The following is a 19,732-nucleotide window of genomic DNA, read 5'->3' on the forward strand; positions in this document are numbered from 1 at the left end:
TTAGTTATAGATCTGTATTCAAATATATAGCTTCTTAGTACACTAAATGAATAGGTTGCATGGTTTTATAGAATGTAATTGGAAAAATAAAATATTTATGTAAGGTAGTCATACAAAGGTATAGGAAAGTCAAAATTAAACTTGCATGATTCAGATAGAGCATGCTATTTTAAGACACTCTTAAATGCACTTCTATTATAAAATGTGCTTTGTTCTCTTGGTATCCCTTATTGAAAAAGAATACTCACATATCCTACACTAGTGGGAACTAGTTGCTAATTGGTGCCTGCACATACAGTATGTGTCCCTTGTGATTGGCTAACTAGATGTGTTCAGCTAGCTGCCAGTTGGGCACTGCTGTTCCTTCTGCAAAGGATAACAAGAAAATTAAAGGGACATAATACTCATATGCTAAATCACTTGAAACTGATGCAGCATAAGCATTTCTATGTAGAAAAGGAAGATATTTTACCTCACAATTTCCCGTATAAAAAGTTATACTTCAGCTGCTGTGCAGCTGAAGGTAAAAAAAAAAAAGAAGACATGAACTGCAGCCAATTGGCATCAGCAGTGCTGAGGTCATGAACTGTTTTACTGTGATCTCATGATATTTCACTTAACTCTCATGAGATTTCATAGTAAACTTCCTTAAACTGAATAGGGAAATAACATAAGTGTGCATGAGGCTCGCTCCCTTGCTGGTCCTGGGACAGGCATACTGATTTGCTGATTAAAGTCCTTTACAATGGGGTGTGAATACATTTTGAGGTAAAATATTTTTCTTTTTTACATAGAGATGCTCAGGTAATAATTTATAGTCAGCTTTTTACAGCTATGCTGCATCACTTTCAAGTGTTTCAACATTTGGGTATCATGGCCCTTTAATAAAATTTGATAATATAAGTAAGCTGAACTTTGTTTAAAATGGTATGTTCTATCCAAATCATGTAATCATTTTTTGGGGGTTTCCTTTCCCTTTAACAGCAGAGTAAGAAACAAAATTATAGCTTGTTACTGTTCCACAGAAAATATTCAAACAATTTTTGAAAAAAACAAGACTAAGGTATAAAATATTTGTTCTAAACATCTTGGTCCTTCTCAGTGCCTAATTAGTTAGAGGTTGATAATGGGATTTAATTCTCTTACTGACCAAAGTCATAACCATTCAATGTGATGTAATTTGTACACATAGTTATGGGACATACAACTATAGGCCTGGATCACAATCTAAAGTCTGAAACAGTTTTTGTGGGCGAAAGGCCACTTTCAATTCAATGCAATTACACATTTTTGTCTTTTTCCTGTACCTGCAAATGTGTTTTGGATCCTTGCTAAAAGCCATATTTTTACTATGGGGCTGAAAAGTTCTCAGGAATCATACACCTTTCCAAGGCCAGTTTGGACTTTTCCAATTCCACATCTCAAGACACTTGATAAAGCCTTGAAAGGGCATTTTGGACAACTTTGTAAACATTTCAATGCTACTTGAACACCATCTATTATCTTGCACATGTGTTAAAAACTCTGAAATGACCACAGGAGACATTGTAGAGGTATATTAACATACATGATATCAATTCATTAAAGGCCTTATTCATCACTTTTGTACAGGCTGTATGCAGTAGACAGGACAAACATTTACATATGGATAGGTACAGATACAAATGTATACAACTTGCGCACTGAGCAAGGGTGGCCGGTAAAGGTTGTACAAATCGCATCCATATCCAGCAGATAAAACTTCAAAAGTGGACATACTTACCTGTTGGTTTTATCTTTGTGCTGACTGCTATTTATGTTGTGTTTTTAAACTTTCACAATAAACTTTTGAAGTTTTATCTGCTGGATGTGGATGAGATTTATACAACCTTTACTGGCCAACCTTGCTCAGTGCGCTACTTTTTTTGAAGTTGTGTTGTATTCATGTTTGGGGCATGAGTAGCAGTTCCACCCATAGTAGCAGCCTTTGCATAGGTCCAGGAAAGGTTTGTGTCCCCGCCCACGCTCCATTGTGCGGTTTTATCAAGAACGGATTGGTTGTCTGCAAGTGAGCGCTCCTAACTACACTGAGTTTTGTATGGTATACATATGTATATGTGTTGAGTATGTGATATCCTGTACAGCTAAGGGGATCTGCAGGAAAGTTACATTAGGACTCCAACATCTACAAATGGCGTATTTTAATATTTTTATTTAATGTTTGATTCTAAGTCACACTCACACTGTCGTGTTTGTCACTAACAGTACTTCCATCTTCATAACTAGGTTTGAAAATCGGATTGTGCAATCACAAGTTCCATAGAAACCTATTGAAATCAATTTCCATCCGTACCACTGCTAAACCATCTGAATTCCAATTGTATGTTAGCATGATGGGTATAATCACAAGTTTTGGAGTGTGTTGTTGTAGATATTAATGGCTGTGTGTTGAATTATTTTGAGGGGGCAGCAAATTTACACTGTTATACAGGCTGTACACTCACAACTTTACATTGTAGCAAAGTGTCATTTCTTCAGTGTTGTCACATGAAAAGATATAATAAAATATTTACAAAAATGTGAGGGGTGAACTCACTTTTGTGAGATACTATATATATATATATATATATATATATATATATATATATATATATATATATATATATATATATATATATATGTATATATATATATATATATATATATATATGTATATATATATATATATATATACTGTATATATATATATATATACTGTATATATATATATATATATATATATATATATATATATATATATATACTGTATATATATATATATATATATATATATATATATATATATATATATAAAAGCAATGGTCTATTTATCAATTTATAATTTCTATTTTGATTCTGTTTAGGTGTTTAGACATGGATACTTCTTCCTCAAGTGGAATGATTCTTATGCAAGTTAATTTACTAAGTGGCTTCAGTTTATCACCTGACGGTGTCACCATAAAGTATCCCGTAAAGAAAGTGGAATCTATTACTGGAATAGTTTATATATATTTTGATTCTGTAAGTAGAAAAATTGTAAATGTAGTTAATTATTTATAACATTTTGTATTCATTGTGGTGTTTTTTTTTTTCTTTTTCTTCATTCAGCGTTTTCTGACAATATAAAATTGCAATATTCTATTTATTATGTTCCGTGAATTAACAATGTAGGAACATAAGGTTTAAAATTGTTACAGTTTTAGAAAAAACACATATTTAAAATCGCTTATTTTTCTATTGCTCAATGTATTGTTTGGTCCCATATAATATTATAAATTATATATAGTATTATATTATGATTTTATATGATATAAAATTCACAGTGATTTATGTATACATTTTCCTTTCAGCTCAATGAAACACAGATTTGCCTGGATATTCGTACCATACGTGACTTTGATATTGCCAATAATAAAGATGGCATTGTGTCAGTCATAGACTACTATGATCCAAGTAAGTACACTATTCCATCAAAATTGTAATGACTGGCCCACAGCTACTGATAGCTACAGAGCTGTTGTTCTGCTGAGATCTGTAACTTCCCATAGTGGCTTGCTTAATATCTAGACTATTGTTTTACTGATTTATAATTAATATTGTAGTATAGTTTAGTTGGTGAAGGCATGGACTGTGCATTTTAAATGCAGAAAATAATAATATTAATTTAGGTTATTTGTTAAATTTGAAGGTCATTAGATAATTATTTGAAATGGACAGCAGAGTAGTCCAATTGCTTTAGAAGCATTTTTTGCAACTTTAATTGCAAAACAGTTTTTGTTACAAACTATCAGTTTTTATTAAATAATATTTATTATAAGAATATAGACCTTGTGTAGACACATTTGGATTCTGTCTACGCTCAAAAAGCCAGTGGTGTGGTCATAACTTTTGTGAAAAAAAGCTCCAATGAGATTAAGAGTAGGATTAATTATTCCTTCCAAGAATACACAACCTTTGAGATTTTTTCCGATTTGCAATTTGGTGCATGTGCAACCCATATATATATGTGCATGCACAGTGTAAATTAACTTAAATGCCTCATATATTAGAGAGGAATTCATTTAAAGGAAATTTGCCTGGATGTGGTCACCGAGCTTGCTTGTTTTAGCTAAAATGTGCTACTATTTCTCTTGTAAGGTGTATCCAGTCCACGGATCATCCATTACTTGTGGGATATTCTCCTTCCCAACAGGAAGTTGCAAGAGGATCACCCACAGCAGAGCTGCTATATAGCTCCTCCCCTAACTGCCATATCCAGTCATTCTCTTGCAACTCTCAACATAGCTGGAGGTAGTAAGAGGAAAGTGGTGTAATATAGTTAGTTTTTTCTTCAATCAAAAGTTTATTGTTTTTAAATGGTACCGGAGTTGTACTATTTTATCTCAGGCAGCATTTAGAAGAAGAATCTGCCTGCGTTTTTCTATGATCTTAGCAGAAGTAACTAAGATCCACTGCTGTTCTCACATATGTCTGAGGAGTGAGGTAACTTCAGAGGGAAAATGGCGTGCAGGTTATCCTGCAATGAGGTATGTGCAGTTTTAAGTTTTTCTAGGGACTAGAAAATGCTGCTGATACCTGATTAATGTAAGTTAAGCCTAAAAACAGTGATTTAATAGCGACTTGTATCAGGCTTACTACCAGAGATATATACTCTGATAATATGGCAATATAAAACGTTTGCTGGCATGTTTAATCGTTTTTATATATGCTTTGGTGTTTAAACTTATTGGGGCCTAGTTTTTTCCACATGGCTGGCTTGATTTTTGCCTAGAAACAGTTTCCTGAGGCTTTCCACTGTTGTAGTATGAGTGGGAGGGGCCTATTTTAGAGCTTTTTTGCGCAGTTAAAATTACAGACAGAGACATTCAGCTTCCCTCAGCAGTCCCCTGCATGCTATAGGACATCTCTGAAGGGCTCAAAAGGCTTCAAAAGTCGTGTATTGAGGAAGGTAAAGCCACAGTGGAGCTGTGGCAGTTGTGACTGTTTAAAAAATGTTTGTTAATCCGTTTTTTGTATTAAGGGGTTAATCATCCATTTGCAAGTGGGTGCAATGCTCTGCTAACTTGTTACATACACTGTAAAAATGTTGTTAGTTTAACTGCCTTTTTTCACTGTTATTTCAAATTTTGGCAAAATTTGTTTCTCTTAAAGGCACAGTAACGATTTTTATATTGCTTGTTAACTTGTTTTAAAGTGTTTTCCAAGCTTGCTAGTCTCATTGCTAGTCTGTATAAACATGTCTGACATAGAGGAAACTCCTTGTTCATTATGTTTAAAAGCCATGGTGGAACCCCATAGGAGAATGTGTACTAAATGTATTGATTTCACTTTAAACAATAAAGATCAGCTGTTATCTTTAAAAAAATTATCACCAGAGGATTCTGACGAGGGGGAAGTTATGCCAACTAACTCCCCCCACGTGTCGGATCCTTTGACTCCCGCTCAAGGGACTCACGCTAAAATGGCGCCAAGTACATCAAAGACACCGATAGCGATTACTTTGCAGGACATGGTGGCAATCATGGATAATACCCTGTCAGCGGTATTAGCCAGACTGCCTGAATTTAGAGGAAAGTGCAATAGCTTTGGGGTTAGACGTAATACAGAGCGCACAGATGCTTTAAGGCCCATGTCTGATACTGCGTCACAATATGCAGAAGCTGAGGAAGGAGAGCTTCAGTCTGTGGGTGACATTTCTGATTCGAGGAAACCTGATTCAGATATTTCTACTTTTAAATTTAAGCTTGAGAACCTCCGTGTATTACTTGGTGAGGTATTAGCTGCTCTGAATGACTGTGACACAATTGCAGTGCCAGAGAAATTGTGTAGACTGGATAAATACTATGCAGTGCCGGTGTGTACTGATGTTTTTCCAATACCTAAAAGGTTTACAGAAATTATTAATAAGGAGTGGGATAGACCCGGTGTGCTGTTTCCCCCCCCCCCCCCCCCCCCTCCTATTTTTAGAATTTTTTTTCCAATAGACGCCACCACACGGGACTTATGGCAGACGGTCCCTAAGGTGGAGGGAGCAGTTTCTACTTTAGCAAAGCGTACCACTATCCCTGCCGAGGACAGTTGTGCTTTTTCAGATCCAATGGATAAAAAATTAGAAGGTTACCTTAAGAAAATGTTTATTCAACAAGGTTTTATCCTGCAGCCCCTTGCATGCATTGCGCCTGTCACTGCTGCTGCGGCGTTCTGGTTTGAGTCTCTGGAAGAGGCCTTTCAGACAGCTACTCCATTGACTGAAATACTTGACAAGCTTAGAACACTTAAGCTAGCTAATTCTTTTGTTTCTGATGCCATTGTTCATTTGACTAAACTAACGGCTAAGAATTCTGGATTCGCCATCCAGGCGCATAGGGCGCTATGGCTTAAATCTTGGTCAGCTGACGTGACTTCAAAGTCTAAATTACTTAACATTCCCTTCAAGGGGCAGACCCTATTCGGGCCTGGTTTGAAGGAAATTATTGCTGATATTTCTGGAGGTAAGGTGTTACAGTACCAACAGTGTACCAAGGGTTAATACCAGATGAACAATGTCCTGCATAGGGAATCAGCAATTCACAACCCAGCCAGATTCAGGTTTAAAACAGAATGTCTCTTTATTTGAAGGCAGCACACAGATTTATACACCCTGGCTTCAGGTTACAAAGGGCATTGGTTTAACAGTAAAGCAAACATATGAACAATGCATCAAACCTCTAACAATTGTCTATTCACAGGTAAAACAGATTAACATATTAAGTTAATTAACTAGGGAAGAACGTTTACTCAGACAATCTGATGTTGGGCAGTCTAGTTAACATAATCACACAAGGACACAATCAGTTTACCCAGACAGACTCCTGAGACACAATCAGATCTGAAACATACATAGAATACATCTTATTACTGAATATAGGAACAGTTCTTATTAGCTATAAAGTCTTTTATGCCCACTTGGCTTATAGAGTCACAATTGCTCCCACAAGGGGCACTCACACCCTGTACCCATCCTGTATTTATGGATACAGGGTGACATAGACATAAGACAGAGTTATGAAAGTACATGGGGTGTCCAGCATATAAAATTCCATATTTCCATGCAGTCTCTGGGTATCCTTAAGCCCATGTACCTCCAGCCCAAAGAATGTTCCATAACAGGCCCTCCAATGTACAGTGGCGAGATTGGTTTTGTCACATCTCTCCCCTTTTCCAAACAGACTAACAGGGTATCTGACCTCCTGCCGGTCAGTGCCCTGGTTAGTCCAGCAACCCACCCATAAAACACAATTAGTAGTACAGCCCACCCACAATAAATGGTTACTACACCTGAGTACGGGGAAAACTTGTCCATGTCCAGGTACCTCACCACAGCTGTGTGGGGGACTGGTACGCTGAATTGGTGGGTTGCGAGGTGGGCAGAGACCAGCTGTACTCTGCCCGGGTGCCAGCACTACCATGGAAGTAGCCTGGTGGGAGCCTGGTTGCTGGAGGGGGAGACCGACTGTCTCCCCTTTGGATACATAGCTGTGCTGCTGGAGGGGGAGACCATTCGTCTCCCCTTTGGCTAAACAGCCGTGTTGCTGGGGGACAGGACCAACTGTCCCTACCCCTTGTAACGCAGCCTGCCGCTGGGGAATGGAGTCTGGGCTCCCAAAGTCAGGCTCTGCAAAGGACTCCCATAACAAGCCAGGACCATCAAACTCCTCTCCCTCTGGTTTGTCATGCTCGGCTGTCCAGGGTATATAATGTGCCATATACCACCAGAGCGCCTGGTAGGCATGTCAGTTTGCTGGGACAATCCATCTGGATTCCCGTTATGAGAGAGAATTCCTGTCCATACAAACAAGGGTTCAAATTCCTCAGTGCCCAGACCAGGGCCAAACAGTCCTTCAAAATCCCATCAGCTTCTTTACGAGTTTTCTGTACCTGCTCTTTATAGGTATCCACAATCCCTTCATACTGACATAGGGTGCCCTTGAGTTGCTGCACCTCACTATGAGCCAGCGTCAGCTTCTCCTCAAGTGTCGCTAAGTTTGTCTTTAAGGTTTCATGTCCCACTCTCAAGCTGGTGTTTTCTGCAGTCTGTCGGTGCAGCTTGTCTAGCAGAGATTCACGTTCTAAACGTGCTTTTTCCTCTGCGCTCCTCTTCTCCTTCATCAGCGCATTGTAACGGGACCTCCACATATCAATAGCGGATAGAGATTTACTGAGCTCATCGTCCTGGGGCTTAGCAGCAGGTGGGTCAGTCTCTGCTGCATGGATCTGGGCACGGGTAGTCACAGAGTTAACATCAGCGGGACCCATAGGAGCGTAGGCAGAAACAAGGGGGGCCAAGTCATTTCCAAGAAGAACATCAGCAGGTAAGTCCTTCTTGACCCCCACATTCACAGGTCTAGCGCCCACTCCCCAATCCAAATGTACCCTGGCAACAGGTAGGCTGAACACATCGCCCCCTGCTAACCTCACAGCCACAGTGTCTCCCGTGTACTGTTTCTCAGACACCAAGTTCTTTTGAAGCAAGGTCATGGTAGCACCAGTATCCCGTAGACCACTGACCTTCTTCCCATTCACTTTAACCAGTTGCCGGTTATTCCGATGGGCAGCTTGCACAAGGTCTGCCTCATGTAGGATGCTCCAGCATTCTTGCGCCTCTACGTAGCGGGCCTTAGGCTGAGGATTACGTGGGATTCCGCCGGCGGGTCTTCTCCAGGACTGCGCTTGGTTCGCTGCATTTAGGGGACACTCTGGTCTTTTGTGCCCTAGTTGCTTACATCTAAAGCACCGAATAGGTTGTGAGTAGCACCGCAAATTGAACAGGGCTCTCTGAGGGTAGTTCGTGGCCGGAGGCCGTGTGGTATAGCGGTGCGCCGGGGTGACTGGGGATCTGTACTCCACTCTAGCAGGGGGCTTAGTGGTAGCAGTGTCCAGTTTGCGGGCATCCGTATACTCATCTGCCAAGCGAGCCGCTTCCTGCAGGGTGGAGGGTTTATGGTCCCGAACCCACTCTCGAACTCCTGCGGGTAACTTGTCGAAGCAATGTTCCAACAGGAATAGCTGCAGCACCTCTTCCCCAGATATGGCTTGGCACCCCGCTATCCAGTGAGCTGCTGTGCGGTGCACCTTACATGCCCACTCAAGGTAGGAATCTCCAGCTAATTTAACAGTGTCTCTGAACCGCCTCCGGTATGCCTCCGGTGTAACCGCATACCTGGAGAGCAGAGCCTCTTTTACAGTATTATAATCCCTGACTTCCTCATCTGGAATGGCCCGAAAAGCCTCTCTGGCCCGGCCGGATAATTTTCCAGATAATATCGTGACCCAGTCCTCTGCGGGTACCTTGTGTAGTGCACATTGCCTCTCAAAATCCGCAAGGTACCCATCAATCTCTCCTTCTGTTTCCAGGAAGTTTTTAAAAGCTGCAAAATTTACTTTTCTCTTTTCCATCTTAGTCAGTATTGTAATAATCCCCCTCTTCCTGAGGTTACTGGCTTGTGTAGTTGCTCTTCTGGGCGATAAGGTTCATTCCGTCGCTGCCACCAATGTTACAGTACCAACAGTGTACCAAGGGTTAATACCAGATGAACAATGTCCTGCATAGGGAATCAGCAATTCACAACCCAGCCAGATTCAGGTTTAAAACAGAATGTCTCTTTATTTGAAGGCAGCACACAGATTTATACACCCTGGCTTCAGGTTACAAAGGGCATTGGTTTAACAGTAAAGCAAACATATGAACAATGCATCAAACCTCTAACAATTGTCTATTCACAGGTAAAACAGATTAACATATTAAGTTAATTAACTAGGGAAGAACGTTTACTCAGACAATCTGATGTTGGGCAGTCTAGTTAACATAATCACACAAGGACACAATCAGTTTACCCAGACAGACTCCTGAGACACAATCAGATCTGAAACATACATAGAATACATCTTATTACTGAATATAGGAACAGTTCTTATTAGCTATAAAGTCTTTTATGCCCACTTGGCTTATAGAGTCACAATTGCTCCCACAAGGGGCACTCACACCCTGTACCCATCCTGTATTTATGGATACAGGGTGACATAGACATAAGACAGAGTTATGAAAGTACATGGGGTGTCCAGCATATAAAATTCCATATTTCCATGCAGTCTCTGGGTATCCTTAAGCCCATGTACCTCCAGCCCAAAGAATGTTCCATAACAGGCCCTCCAATGTACAGTGGCGAGATTGGTTTTGTCACATAAGGGTCATACCCTTCCTCAAGACAGGGCCAAATCAAAGGCCAAACAGTCTAATTTTCGTGCCTTTCGAAACTTCAAGGCAAGTGCAGCATCAACTTCCTCTGCTACAAAACAAGAGGGAACTTTTGCTCAATCCAAGCCGGGCTGGAAATCTAACCAGTCCTGGAACAAGGGCAAGCAGGCCAGAAAGCCTGCTGCTGCCTTTAAGACAGCATGAAGGAATGACCCCCTATCCGGTAACGGATCTAGTAGGGGGCAGACTTTCTCTCTTCGCCCAGGCGTGGGCAAGAGATGTTCAGGATCCCTGGGCGTTGGAGATCATATCTCAGGGATATCTTCTGGACTTCTAAATGCTTAGGTATGAGTACCGAGCGCTAAAGTTTATCTGTGATTTTAATTTGAATGTATATGGAATAAAAATAATTTTCGCCAGAATTTAGTTTCCAGCCTTTTAAGCTATTTAGCGCTTACTATCGCCCCATATTCTGCTATCTTCTGGACTTCAAAGCTTCCCCTCCTCAAGGGAGATTTCACCTTTCGAGATTATCTGTAAACCAGATAAAGAAAGAGGCATTCTTACGCTGTGTGCAAGACCTCCTAGTTATGGGAGTGATCTGTCCAGTTCCACAGTTGGAACAGGGACAGGGTTTTTATTCAAATCTGTTTGTGGTTCCCAAAAAAGAGGGAACTTTCAGACCCATTTTGGATTTAAAGATCTTAAACAAATTCCTCAGAGTTCCATCGTTCAAAATGGAAACTATTCGGACCATCCTGCCTATGATCCAGGAAGGTCAGTACATGACCACAGTGGATTTGAAGGATGCTTACTTTCACATACCGATTCACAAAGATCATCATCGGTTCCTAAGATTTGCCTTTCTGGACAGGCATTACCAATTTGTGGCTCTTCCCTTCGGGTTAGCTACAGCTCCAAGAATCTTTACAAAGGTTCTGGGATCGCTTCTGGCGGTCCTAAGACCGCGAGGTATATCAGTGGCACCTTATCTGGACGACATCCTGATACAGGCGTCAAGCTTTCAGATTGCCAAGTCACATATGGACATAGTTCTGGCATTTCTCAGGTCACATGGGTGGAAGGTGAACAAGGAAAAGAGTTCTCTATCCCCACTCACAAGAGTCTCCTTCCTAGGGACTCTGATAGATTCTGTAAAAATGAAGATTTACCTGACAGAATCCAGGTTATCAAAGCTTCTAAAATCTTGCCGTGTTCTTCATTCTATTCCGCGCCTTTCGGTGGCTCAGTGTATGGAAGTAATCGGCTTGATGGTGGTGGTGATGGACATAGTTCCGTTTGCGCGCCTACATCTCAGACCGCTGCAACTATGCATACTCAGTCAGTGGAATGGGGATTACACAGATTTGTCCCCTCTACTAAATCTGGATCAAGAGACCAGAGATTCTCTTCTCTGGTGGCTATCTTGGGTCCATCTGTCCAAAGGTATGACCTTTTTGCAGGCCAGATTGGACAATTGTAACAACAGATGCCAGCCTTCTAGGTTGGGGTGCAGTCTGAAATTCCCTGAAGGCTCAGGGATCGTGGACTCAGGAGGAGAAACTCCTCCCAATAAATATTCTGGAGTTAAGAGCAATATTCAATGCTCTTCTAGCTTGGCCTCAGTTAGCAACCCTGAGGTTCATCAGATTTCAGTCGGACAACATCACGACTGTGGCTTACATCAACCATCAAGGGGGAACCAGGAGTTCCCTAGCGATGTTAGAAGTCTCCAAATAATTTGCTGGGCAGAGACTCACTCTTGCCACCTATCAGCAATCCATATCCCAGGTGTAGAGAACTGGGAGGCGGATTTTCTAAGTCGTCAGACTTTTCATCCGGGGGAGTGGGAACTCCATCCGGAGGTGTTTGCTCAATTGGTTCATCATTGGGGCAAACCAGAACTGGATCTCATGGCATCTCGCCAGAACGCCAAGCTTCCTTGTTACGGATCCAGGTCCAGGGACCCAGAAGCGGCACTGATAGATGCTCTAGTAGCGCCTTGGTTCTTCAACCTGGCTTATGTGTTTCCACCGTTTCCTCTGCTCCCTCGACTGATTGCCAAAATCAAACAGGAGAGAGCATCGGTGATCTTGATAGCGCCTGCGTGGCCACGCAGGACCTGGTATGCAGACCTAGTGGACATGTCATCTTTTCCACCATGGACCCTGCCTCTGAGACAAGACCTTCTACTACAAGGTCCTTTCAATCATCCAAATCTAATTTCTCTGAGACTGACTGCATGGAGATTGAACGCTTGATTTTATCAAAGCGTGGCTTCTCCGAGTCAGTCATTGATACCCTTATACAGGCACGAAAGCCTGTTACCAGGAAAATCTACCATAAGATATGGCGTAAATACCTTTATTGGTGTGAATCCAAGAATTACTCATGGAGTAAGGTTAGGATTCCTAGGATATTGTCCTTTCTCCAAGAGGGTTTGGAAAAAGGATTATCAGCTAGTTCTTTAAAGGGACAGATTTCTGCTCTGTCTATTCTTTTGCACAAGCGTCTGGCAGAAGTTCCAGACGTTCAAGCTTTTTGTCAGGCTTTGGTTAGAATTAAGCCTGTGTTTAAACCTGTTGCTCCCCCATGGAGCTTAAACTTGTTTCTTAAAGTTCTTCAAGGGGTTCCGTTTGAACCCCTTCATTCCATTGATATCAAAATTTTTATCTTGGAAAGTTCTGTTTTTGATGGCTATTTCCTCGGCTCGGAGAGTCTCTGAGTTATCTGCTTTACAATGTGATTTTCCTTATCTGATTTTCCATTCAGATAAGGTAGTTCTGCGTACAAAACCTGGGTTTTTACCTAAGGTAGTTTCTAACAAGAATATCAATCAAGAGATTGTTGTTCCATCATTGTGTCCTAATCCTTCTTCAAAAAAGGAACGTCTTTTACATAGTCTGGACGTGGTCCGTGCTTTAAAGTTTTACTTACAAGCTACTAAAGATTTTCGCCAAACATCTACACTGTTTGTTGTTTACTCTGGACAGAGGAGAGGTCAAAAAGCTTCGGCAACCTCTTTCTTTTTGGCTTCGGAGCGTGATACACTTAGCCTATGAGACTGCTGGACAGCAGCCCCCTGAAAGGATTACAGCTCATTCTACTAGAGCTGTGGCTTCCACCTGGGCCTTTAAAAATGAGGCTTCTGTTGAACAGATTTGCAAGGCGGCGACTTGGTCTTCGCTTCATACCTTTTCAAAATTTTACAAATTTGATACTTTTGCTTCTTCGGAGGCTATTTTTGGGAGAAAGGTTCTACAGGCAGTGGGTCCTTCCATTTAAGCCTGCCTTGTCCCTCCCTTCATCCGTGTACTTTAGCTTTGGTATTGGTATCCCACAAGTAATGGATGATCCGTGGACTGGATACACCTTACAAGAGAAAACATAATTTATGCGTATCTGATAAATTTATTTCTCTTGTGGTGTATCCAGTCCACGGCCTGCCCTGTCTTTTTAAGGCAGGTCTAAATTTTAATTGAAACTACAGTCACCACTGCACCCTATGGTTTCTCCTTTCTCAGCTTGTTTCGGTCGAATGACTGGATATGGCAGTTAGGGGAGGAGCTATATAGCAGCTCTGCTGTGGGTGATCCTCTTGCAACTTCCTGTTGGGAAGGAGAATATCCCACAAGTAATGGATGATCCGTGGACTGGATACACCACAAGAGAAATAAATTTATCAGGTAAGCATAAATTATGTTTTTTTTTAATTTTCTTTTAAAAATGTGACACAGAACCAATTGGAATTAGGATTATGCTCTGTCATTATATATTTACAAAAGTTTAAAGGGAAATTAAATATAAAAATGTCCTTTTGTGATTCAAATAGAGCATACAATTTTGTTTTTTTTTCCAATTTACTTCTATTATCTTATTTGATTTGTTCTTTTGGTATCCTTTGTTGCAAAGCATACCTAGGTAGGTTTAAGAGCTGGGAGCTAGCTGCTGATTGGTGGCTGCAATTATATGCAGCATCATTGGCTTACCGATGTGTTCAGCTAGTTATCAGTGGGGCATTGCTGCTCCTTTATTAAATAATAAAATAACCAAGAGAATGAAGCAAAATTGATAATAAAAATAAACTGGGAATTTATTTAAAATTGAATCACAAAAGAAACATTTTGGGTTTTACATCCCTTTAAGTTCTGCTGAAAACCAAATAATTTTATATATGTACATAAAAATGTGTGCCCAAGCAAAGGCAACGTATCTAGGCCCAGTCTCTTTGGATGATACATGCAGACTAAAGATGTCTTAGTATTAGTGACAGCACATAATGGACCATTGTAATCTTTCCTTTTGTAGTAGATGCAGCCTATTGCAATGTCTGCCCTTGGGTGCTGCACTGTTAATTTCTCTACTTTTATCTTTCTCGCAATGGTTTGGCTAACCATTAAATCTGAGGAGGAGACAATAAAGTAAGGACCCACCAAATGTTTAAGAAGCTTCTGCCTTCTTCCAAGTAGATAGTGTTATCTGTAATTAATATATTTACATTGTAAAGTTATAAAAATTGAGAATTATTAGTTTCAATGTGTTTACAATTAAAACTATTAAAAGTAGCTATTTAAAAGCAACTATTTATTAAGGTTTTTGAACCTTCTGTTCACAATTTTATTTTCTTTAAACAGGACGGAGGACTGTGAGAAGCTATAACTCAGAAATTCTGAAAAAGCGATCTTTTTGTTCATACTGCAAAAATGGCTGCACTGATTGTTTAGACAATGGAACAATTGGATTTCAGCAGCATCCAGTTGTAATGTGTCTACTAATGATCATGCTTATATTACAAATGTTACTACTGTAAACTATCGTAAAATAATTGTATATATGCCTATTAATTAAAGGGCAATGATACCCAAATGTTGAAACACTTGAAAGTAATGCAGCATAGCTTTAAAAAGCTGACTGGAAAATATGACCTGAACATCTCTATGTAAAAAAGAAAGATATTTTACCTCAAAGATTCCTCAGTAGCCACATCCCATTGTAAAGGACTTCTAAGCAGCAAATCAGTATGTCTGTCCCAGGACAGGCAAAGGAGCGAGCTTCGTGAACACACATCTTATTTCACTATTCAGTTTAAGGAAGTTTACTATGACATTTTATGAGAGTTAAAGGGACACTATACCCAAACATTTTCTTTCATTATTAAGGTAGAGAATACAATTTTAAACAGCATTCCAATTTACTTCTATTACCTAATTTGCTTCATTCTTTAGATATACTTTAATGAAGAAATAGCAATGCACACAGTGAACCAATCACAGGAGGCATCTTTGTGCAGCTACCAATCAGCAGCTACTAAGCATATCTAGATATGCTTTTCAGCAAAGAATATCAAGAGAATAAAGCAAATTAGATAATAGAAGTAAATTAGAAAGTTGTTTATAATTGTATGCTCTTTCTAAATCATGAAAGAAAAAAATTGTTTTTCATGTCCCTTTAAGTTAAATCTCATGAGATCACAGTAAAATAGTTCATGACCTCAGCACTGTTGATGCTGATTGGCTGCTATTCATTTCTTCATATATATTTTTTTACCTGCAGCTGGGCAGCAGCTGAGTATAACTTTTTACACAGAACTTACTCTGCTGAGCTGAGGAAGTTGTGAGGTAAAATATCTTCCGTTTTTTAAATAGAGATGTCCAGGTGATATTTTCCTGTCAGCTTTTTACAGTTATACTGCATCACTTTCAAATGATTTAGCATATGAGTATTATGTCCCTTTAAGTTTATCTAATAATACTGTAAATGGTCTATGCAATATACATTTCCTAGCCAAATTGTATTTTCATACAGTAATCATGCTCATACCATGTAATAAAATGTAATGTTATCTCTAATTACAGTCATTATATATATATTGTACTCTAAGAAAAATGCTTAATATTCACAACTGTATTTTAAGTTATCTGCAACTTGTTATTGAATATCTTGATACCATAGAAATAACTATTTGATTAAAAAAAATTGCATTGACTATCAACTACCTAAGCAAAAAACAAAACAAAATGGTATAACATTAAAGGGACAGTTAAGTCCAAAAAAAACTTAAATTTTTCAAATAGGGCATGTAATTTTAAACAACTTTCCAATTTACTTTTATCAACAATTTTGCTTTGTTCTCTTGGTATTCTAGTTGAAAGCAAACCTAGGAAGGTGCATATGATAATTTCTAAGCCCTTGAAGACCGCCTCTATTTTATTTACTTTTCACAGCAGGGGAGAGCAAGTTCAGGTAGGCCATATAGATAGCATTGTGAGCACGCCCGTGGCTAGTGGCAGACACTGCACTAATTGGCTAAAATGCAAGTCAATAGATAATAACTAAAAGTCATGTGATTAGGGGCGGTCAGAAGATGCTTAGATACAAGTTAGTCACAGAAGTAAAAAGTGTATTAATATAACAGTGTTGGTTTTGCAAAACTGGGGAATGGGTAATAAAGGGATTATCTATCTTTTTAAACAACAAAAATTCTGGTGTTGACTGTCCCTTTAACTAAATGACCGTTTTGCACTTTTTTTTTTTGGCAGAGGCAGTAGAAAAAAGCAATTTAAAAGCAATGCAAATAAACCATCACTTGACATACATTTGAACTTTTTCAGGTGTAGCACAGATCTAGCAATTTAAAAAATGTATTTAAATAAAAATGTAAATTTTAATTTAAGAGCCTTTAAATTCATTTATAAATGCATAATATATAAAAATAAGCACCATGTGGCAAACAATCTGCACACAAAAAAATAAATGCTTATAAGCATGTAAAATGTTATTTTGTTAGCAAAAAAACTTAAAATTTTTAGGCAACTAGAAAAGCTGTCATCTTATTTGCTGTAGCCAGATGGAAAAGAGGTTGCAGCTACTGTGTTCTTTGTAGCAGGATCAGAGCAAACACAGCACTTATCTATCAACACTTATCTATGGGCTAGAATACAAGTGGAGCACTATTGTTAGTGTGGGACGCAGTAAGCAATATCGCAAACATGTTAACTTAGCATGAGTGAAGACCTTGTGTAAAATGTAAGGGTTAAAAAACAAATGTGCAGCAAACACAACATAAATGCATTTAAATAAAGTATTACACTCATATATACAGTTTCTGATAAACATTATTCATATAAATATTAATATGTTTTTTTAAGTATTAAAAGGTATATGGTATATGACAAGGTATTTGATTGGAAAGGGCTATAATGTATATACAGTATGTATGTCTAAATATGTATAGGTGTATACAGTATATATATATATATATATATATGTGTGTGTGTATGCTTATATATGTGTATTTATGTGTTCATATATGTATATATACACATTGGAGCCCTTTCCACTCAAATACCTTTAAACTTAAAAAAAGTTTTAATTAACATACAGCTAGATTACGAGTTTTGCGTTATGAGTAACCGCTGCTATTCTGAGTCTTGTAGGTACAGCTGTACCGCAAACTTTTTTGGCCTTAACGCAAATTAACTTATGCAATTTGCGTAAAGTCTTTTTTCAATGGGACTTCCATAGCGCCGATATTACAAGCTTTTTCTGGGAGGCCAAAAATTGAGCGATACAGCCTATCCCACAAGATTCGTAACTCATTCTAAAGTCAGTAGTTAAGAGTTTTACGCTACAAAGCTGTAGCATAAAACTCATAACTAAAGTGCTAAAAAGTACACTAACACCCATAAACTACCTATTAACCCCTAAACCGAGGCCCTCCCGCATCGCAAACACTAAAATAAAATTATTAACCCCTAATCTGCTGCTCCTGACATCACCAAGGAAGAAGCTGTAGGAGCGCCTAATCAAAGGCCAGGTCCAAAAGGAACGTTAACTATGATTATAATAGAGAAAATGTATTGAAATTATCTAAATAAATCACTTAAAAGTTTAATAACATATAAAGCATATTACACAATATTGCATGGATCCATGACTTAATGGTTAAAACATAAAGGTTAAAAGTAGAATAATTAAAATATTCGTAAAAAGTGGCAATAGGATAAGAACACGTGTATCAAGGAACGGCAATGAAACAAAAAATGACTACTCTTCAGCTAGATAATAGCGTGATTTCCAAACAATAAAAATTCAATCCATAAATAATACAATAATAAATACAGTCAATAAAAAATATAAATAATAAATAATAAAAAATGAAGTCAACGAAAATAAAAGATGTGGAAAAAAGAGGGCGACCCCTAGTGCAAATCAGTTATGAAGATGTATTGAGTATCAACTTAACAACAAGGGAATACTCACAAATTGTATTGCACACTGTAGATATAGTTTAAAGTGATATAAGTGTCTCAATGTCTCAGATTCCCTCCTGGGTGTGAAAAAAGAAAGTCAAATCCACAAAGATATGTCCAAGAATCCAAATGAAAATGTGTGATAGTGAAAAAAAAACCAAAATTAATCCAAAAAATACAAAATTCTGAAAAAATGTGAAAAATACAAAATTTGTGGAAAAATGCAAAAATATAAAATAAGGAGTATGTGAAAGTAACAACTATAGTGATCCCAAACTAAAAGGATGAGTTGGGAAAAACGCTGTAATTGTAATCCAAAATAGTAATAGAAGTGCTGTGAAGGTGTTAATCTTCAAATCCTGTGAAAAAGAAATAAAAACAACATAGAGCAGTACTGTCTACAGAAAGCTACAAATAATTGAATTGTATCTCACCATATATTGCCAATGCGTTTCGGCCCACCTATAGGGCCTTTCTCAAGACTAGTATATGGTTGGTGAGTTTGCTCCTTATATATTAATGGTTGTGTCCTTTTGGCGCCAAAAACAATTGGCGCCAAAATGCTGATCCCATGACCCGGATATGTTCAAACCAGAAGTGCTATGTTAAACTCATTCTTAGATGATAATAAATAAACTTAATTCTGAAGATAGACTACCTAGTTAAAATAAGTGAAAAATAACTACCTAGTTAAAATAAATACAAATGTACCTGTAAAATAAAACCTAACCTGTCTTACAATAAAACCTAACCTTACACTACAATTAAATAAATTAAATTAATTAAATACAATTACCTAAATTACAAAAACAAACACACACTAAATTACACAAAATAAAAAAAGAAATTATCAGATATTTAAACTAATTACACCTAATCTAATAGCCCTATCAAAATAAAAAAGCCCCCTCCGGGGCGGAGCTAGCCTGTGAACAGAGCAGACGTGTGTGCATAGAGCACCTGAGACGTGCTAGTAAAATCTGTTTTAAAATAACGTTTTCTTTACTCATCTTCCCTGAATATCTTAACCTGGAGGGATTTCTAGCTACTTGTTTTATATTGGGACCCCTGCCGCCTTGCTCTTGGCAGCATTTCATATCCTGCAAGACCGGACAGCTTCCACCCTTAAGGTGACCCTAAGAAGCGATCCTCACGACCTGCATCACAATTCCCCAGCATCGGGTACTTGGAGGTACCCCCCCGGACACCTACCTGCAGGAGATCACTG

At 38.6% G+C, this 19,732-nt stretch overlaps 1 protein-coding gene across 1 annotated transcript in view; it reads left to right on the forward strand.

Annotated features, from left to right (window-relative positions):
* CD109 (CD109 molecule) overlaps window positions 1-16,920 on the forward strand; it is a 401,861-nt gene extending 384,941 nt beyond the window's left edge. Inside the window, 3 exon segments of the mRNA XM_053710442.1 lie at window positions 2,883-3,039; window positions 3,369-3,471; window positions 14,887-16,920. Of these exon segments, the coding sequence (XP_053566417.1) occupies window positions 2,883-3,039; window positions 3,369-3,471; window positions 14,887-15,062 (436 nt within the window). The 3' untranslated portion in view covers window positions 15,063-16,920.
* Window positions 16,921-19,732: the final 2,812 nt, after the last annotated feature.

Source organism: Bombina bombina, chromosome 4, assembly GCF_027579735.1.
Source record: "Bombina bombina isolate aBomBom1 chromosome 4, aBomBom1.pri, whole genome shotgun sequence".
Lineage (NCBI taxonomy): Eukaryota > Metazoa > Chordata > Amphibia > Anura > Bombinatoridae > Bombina > Bombina bombina.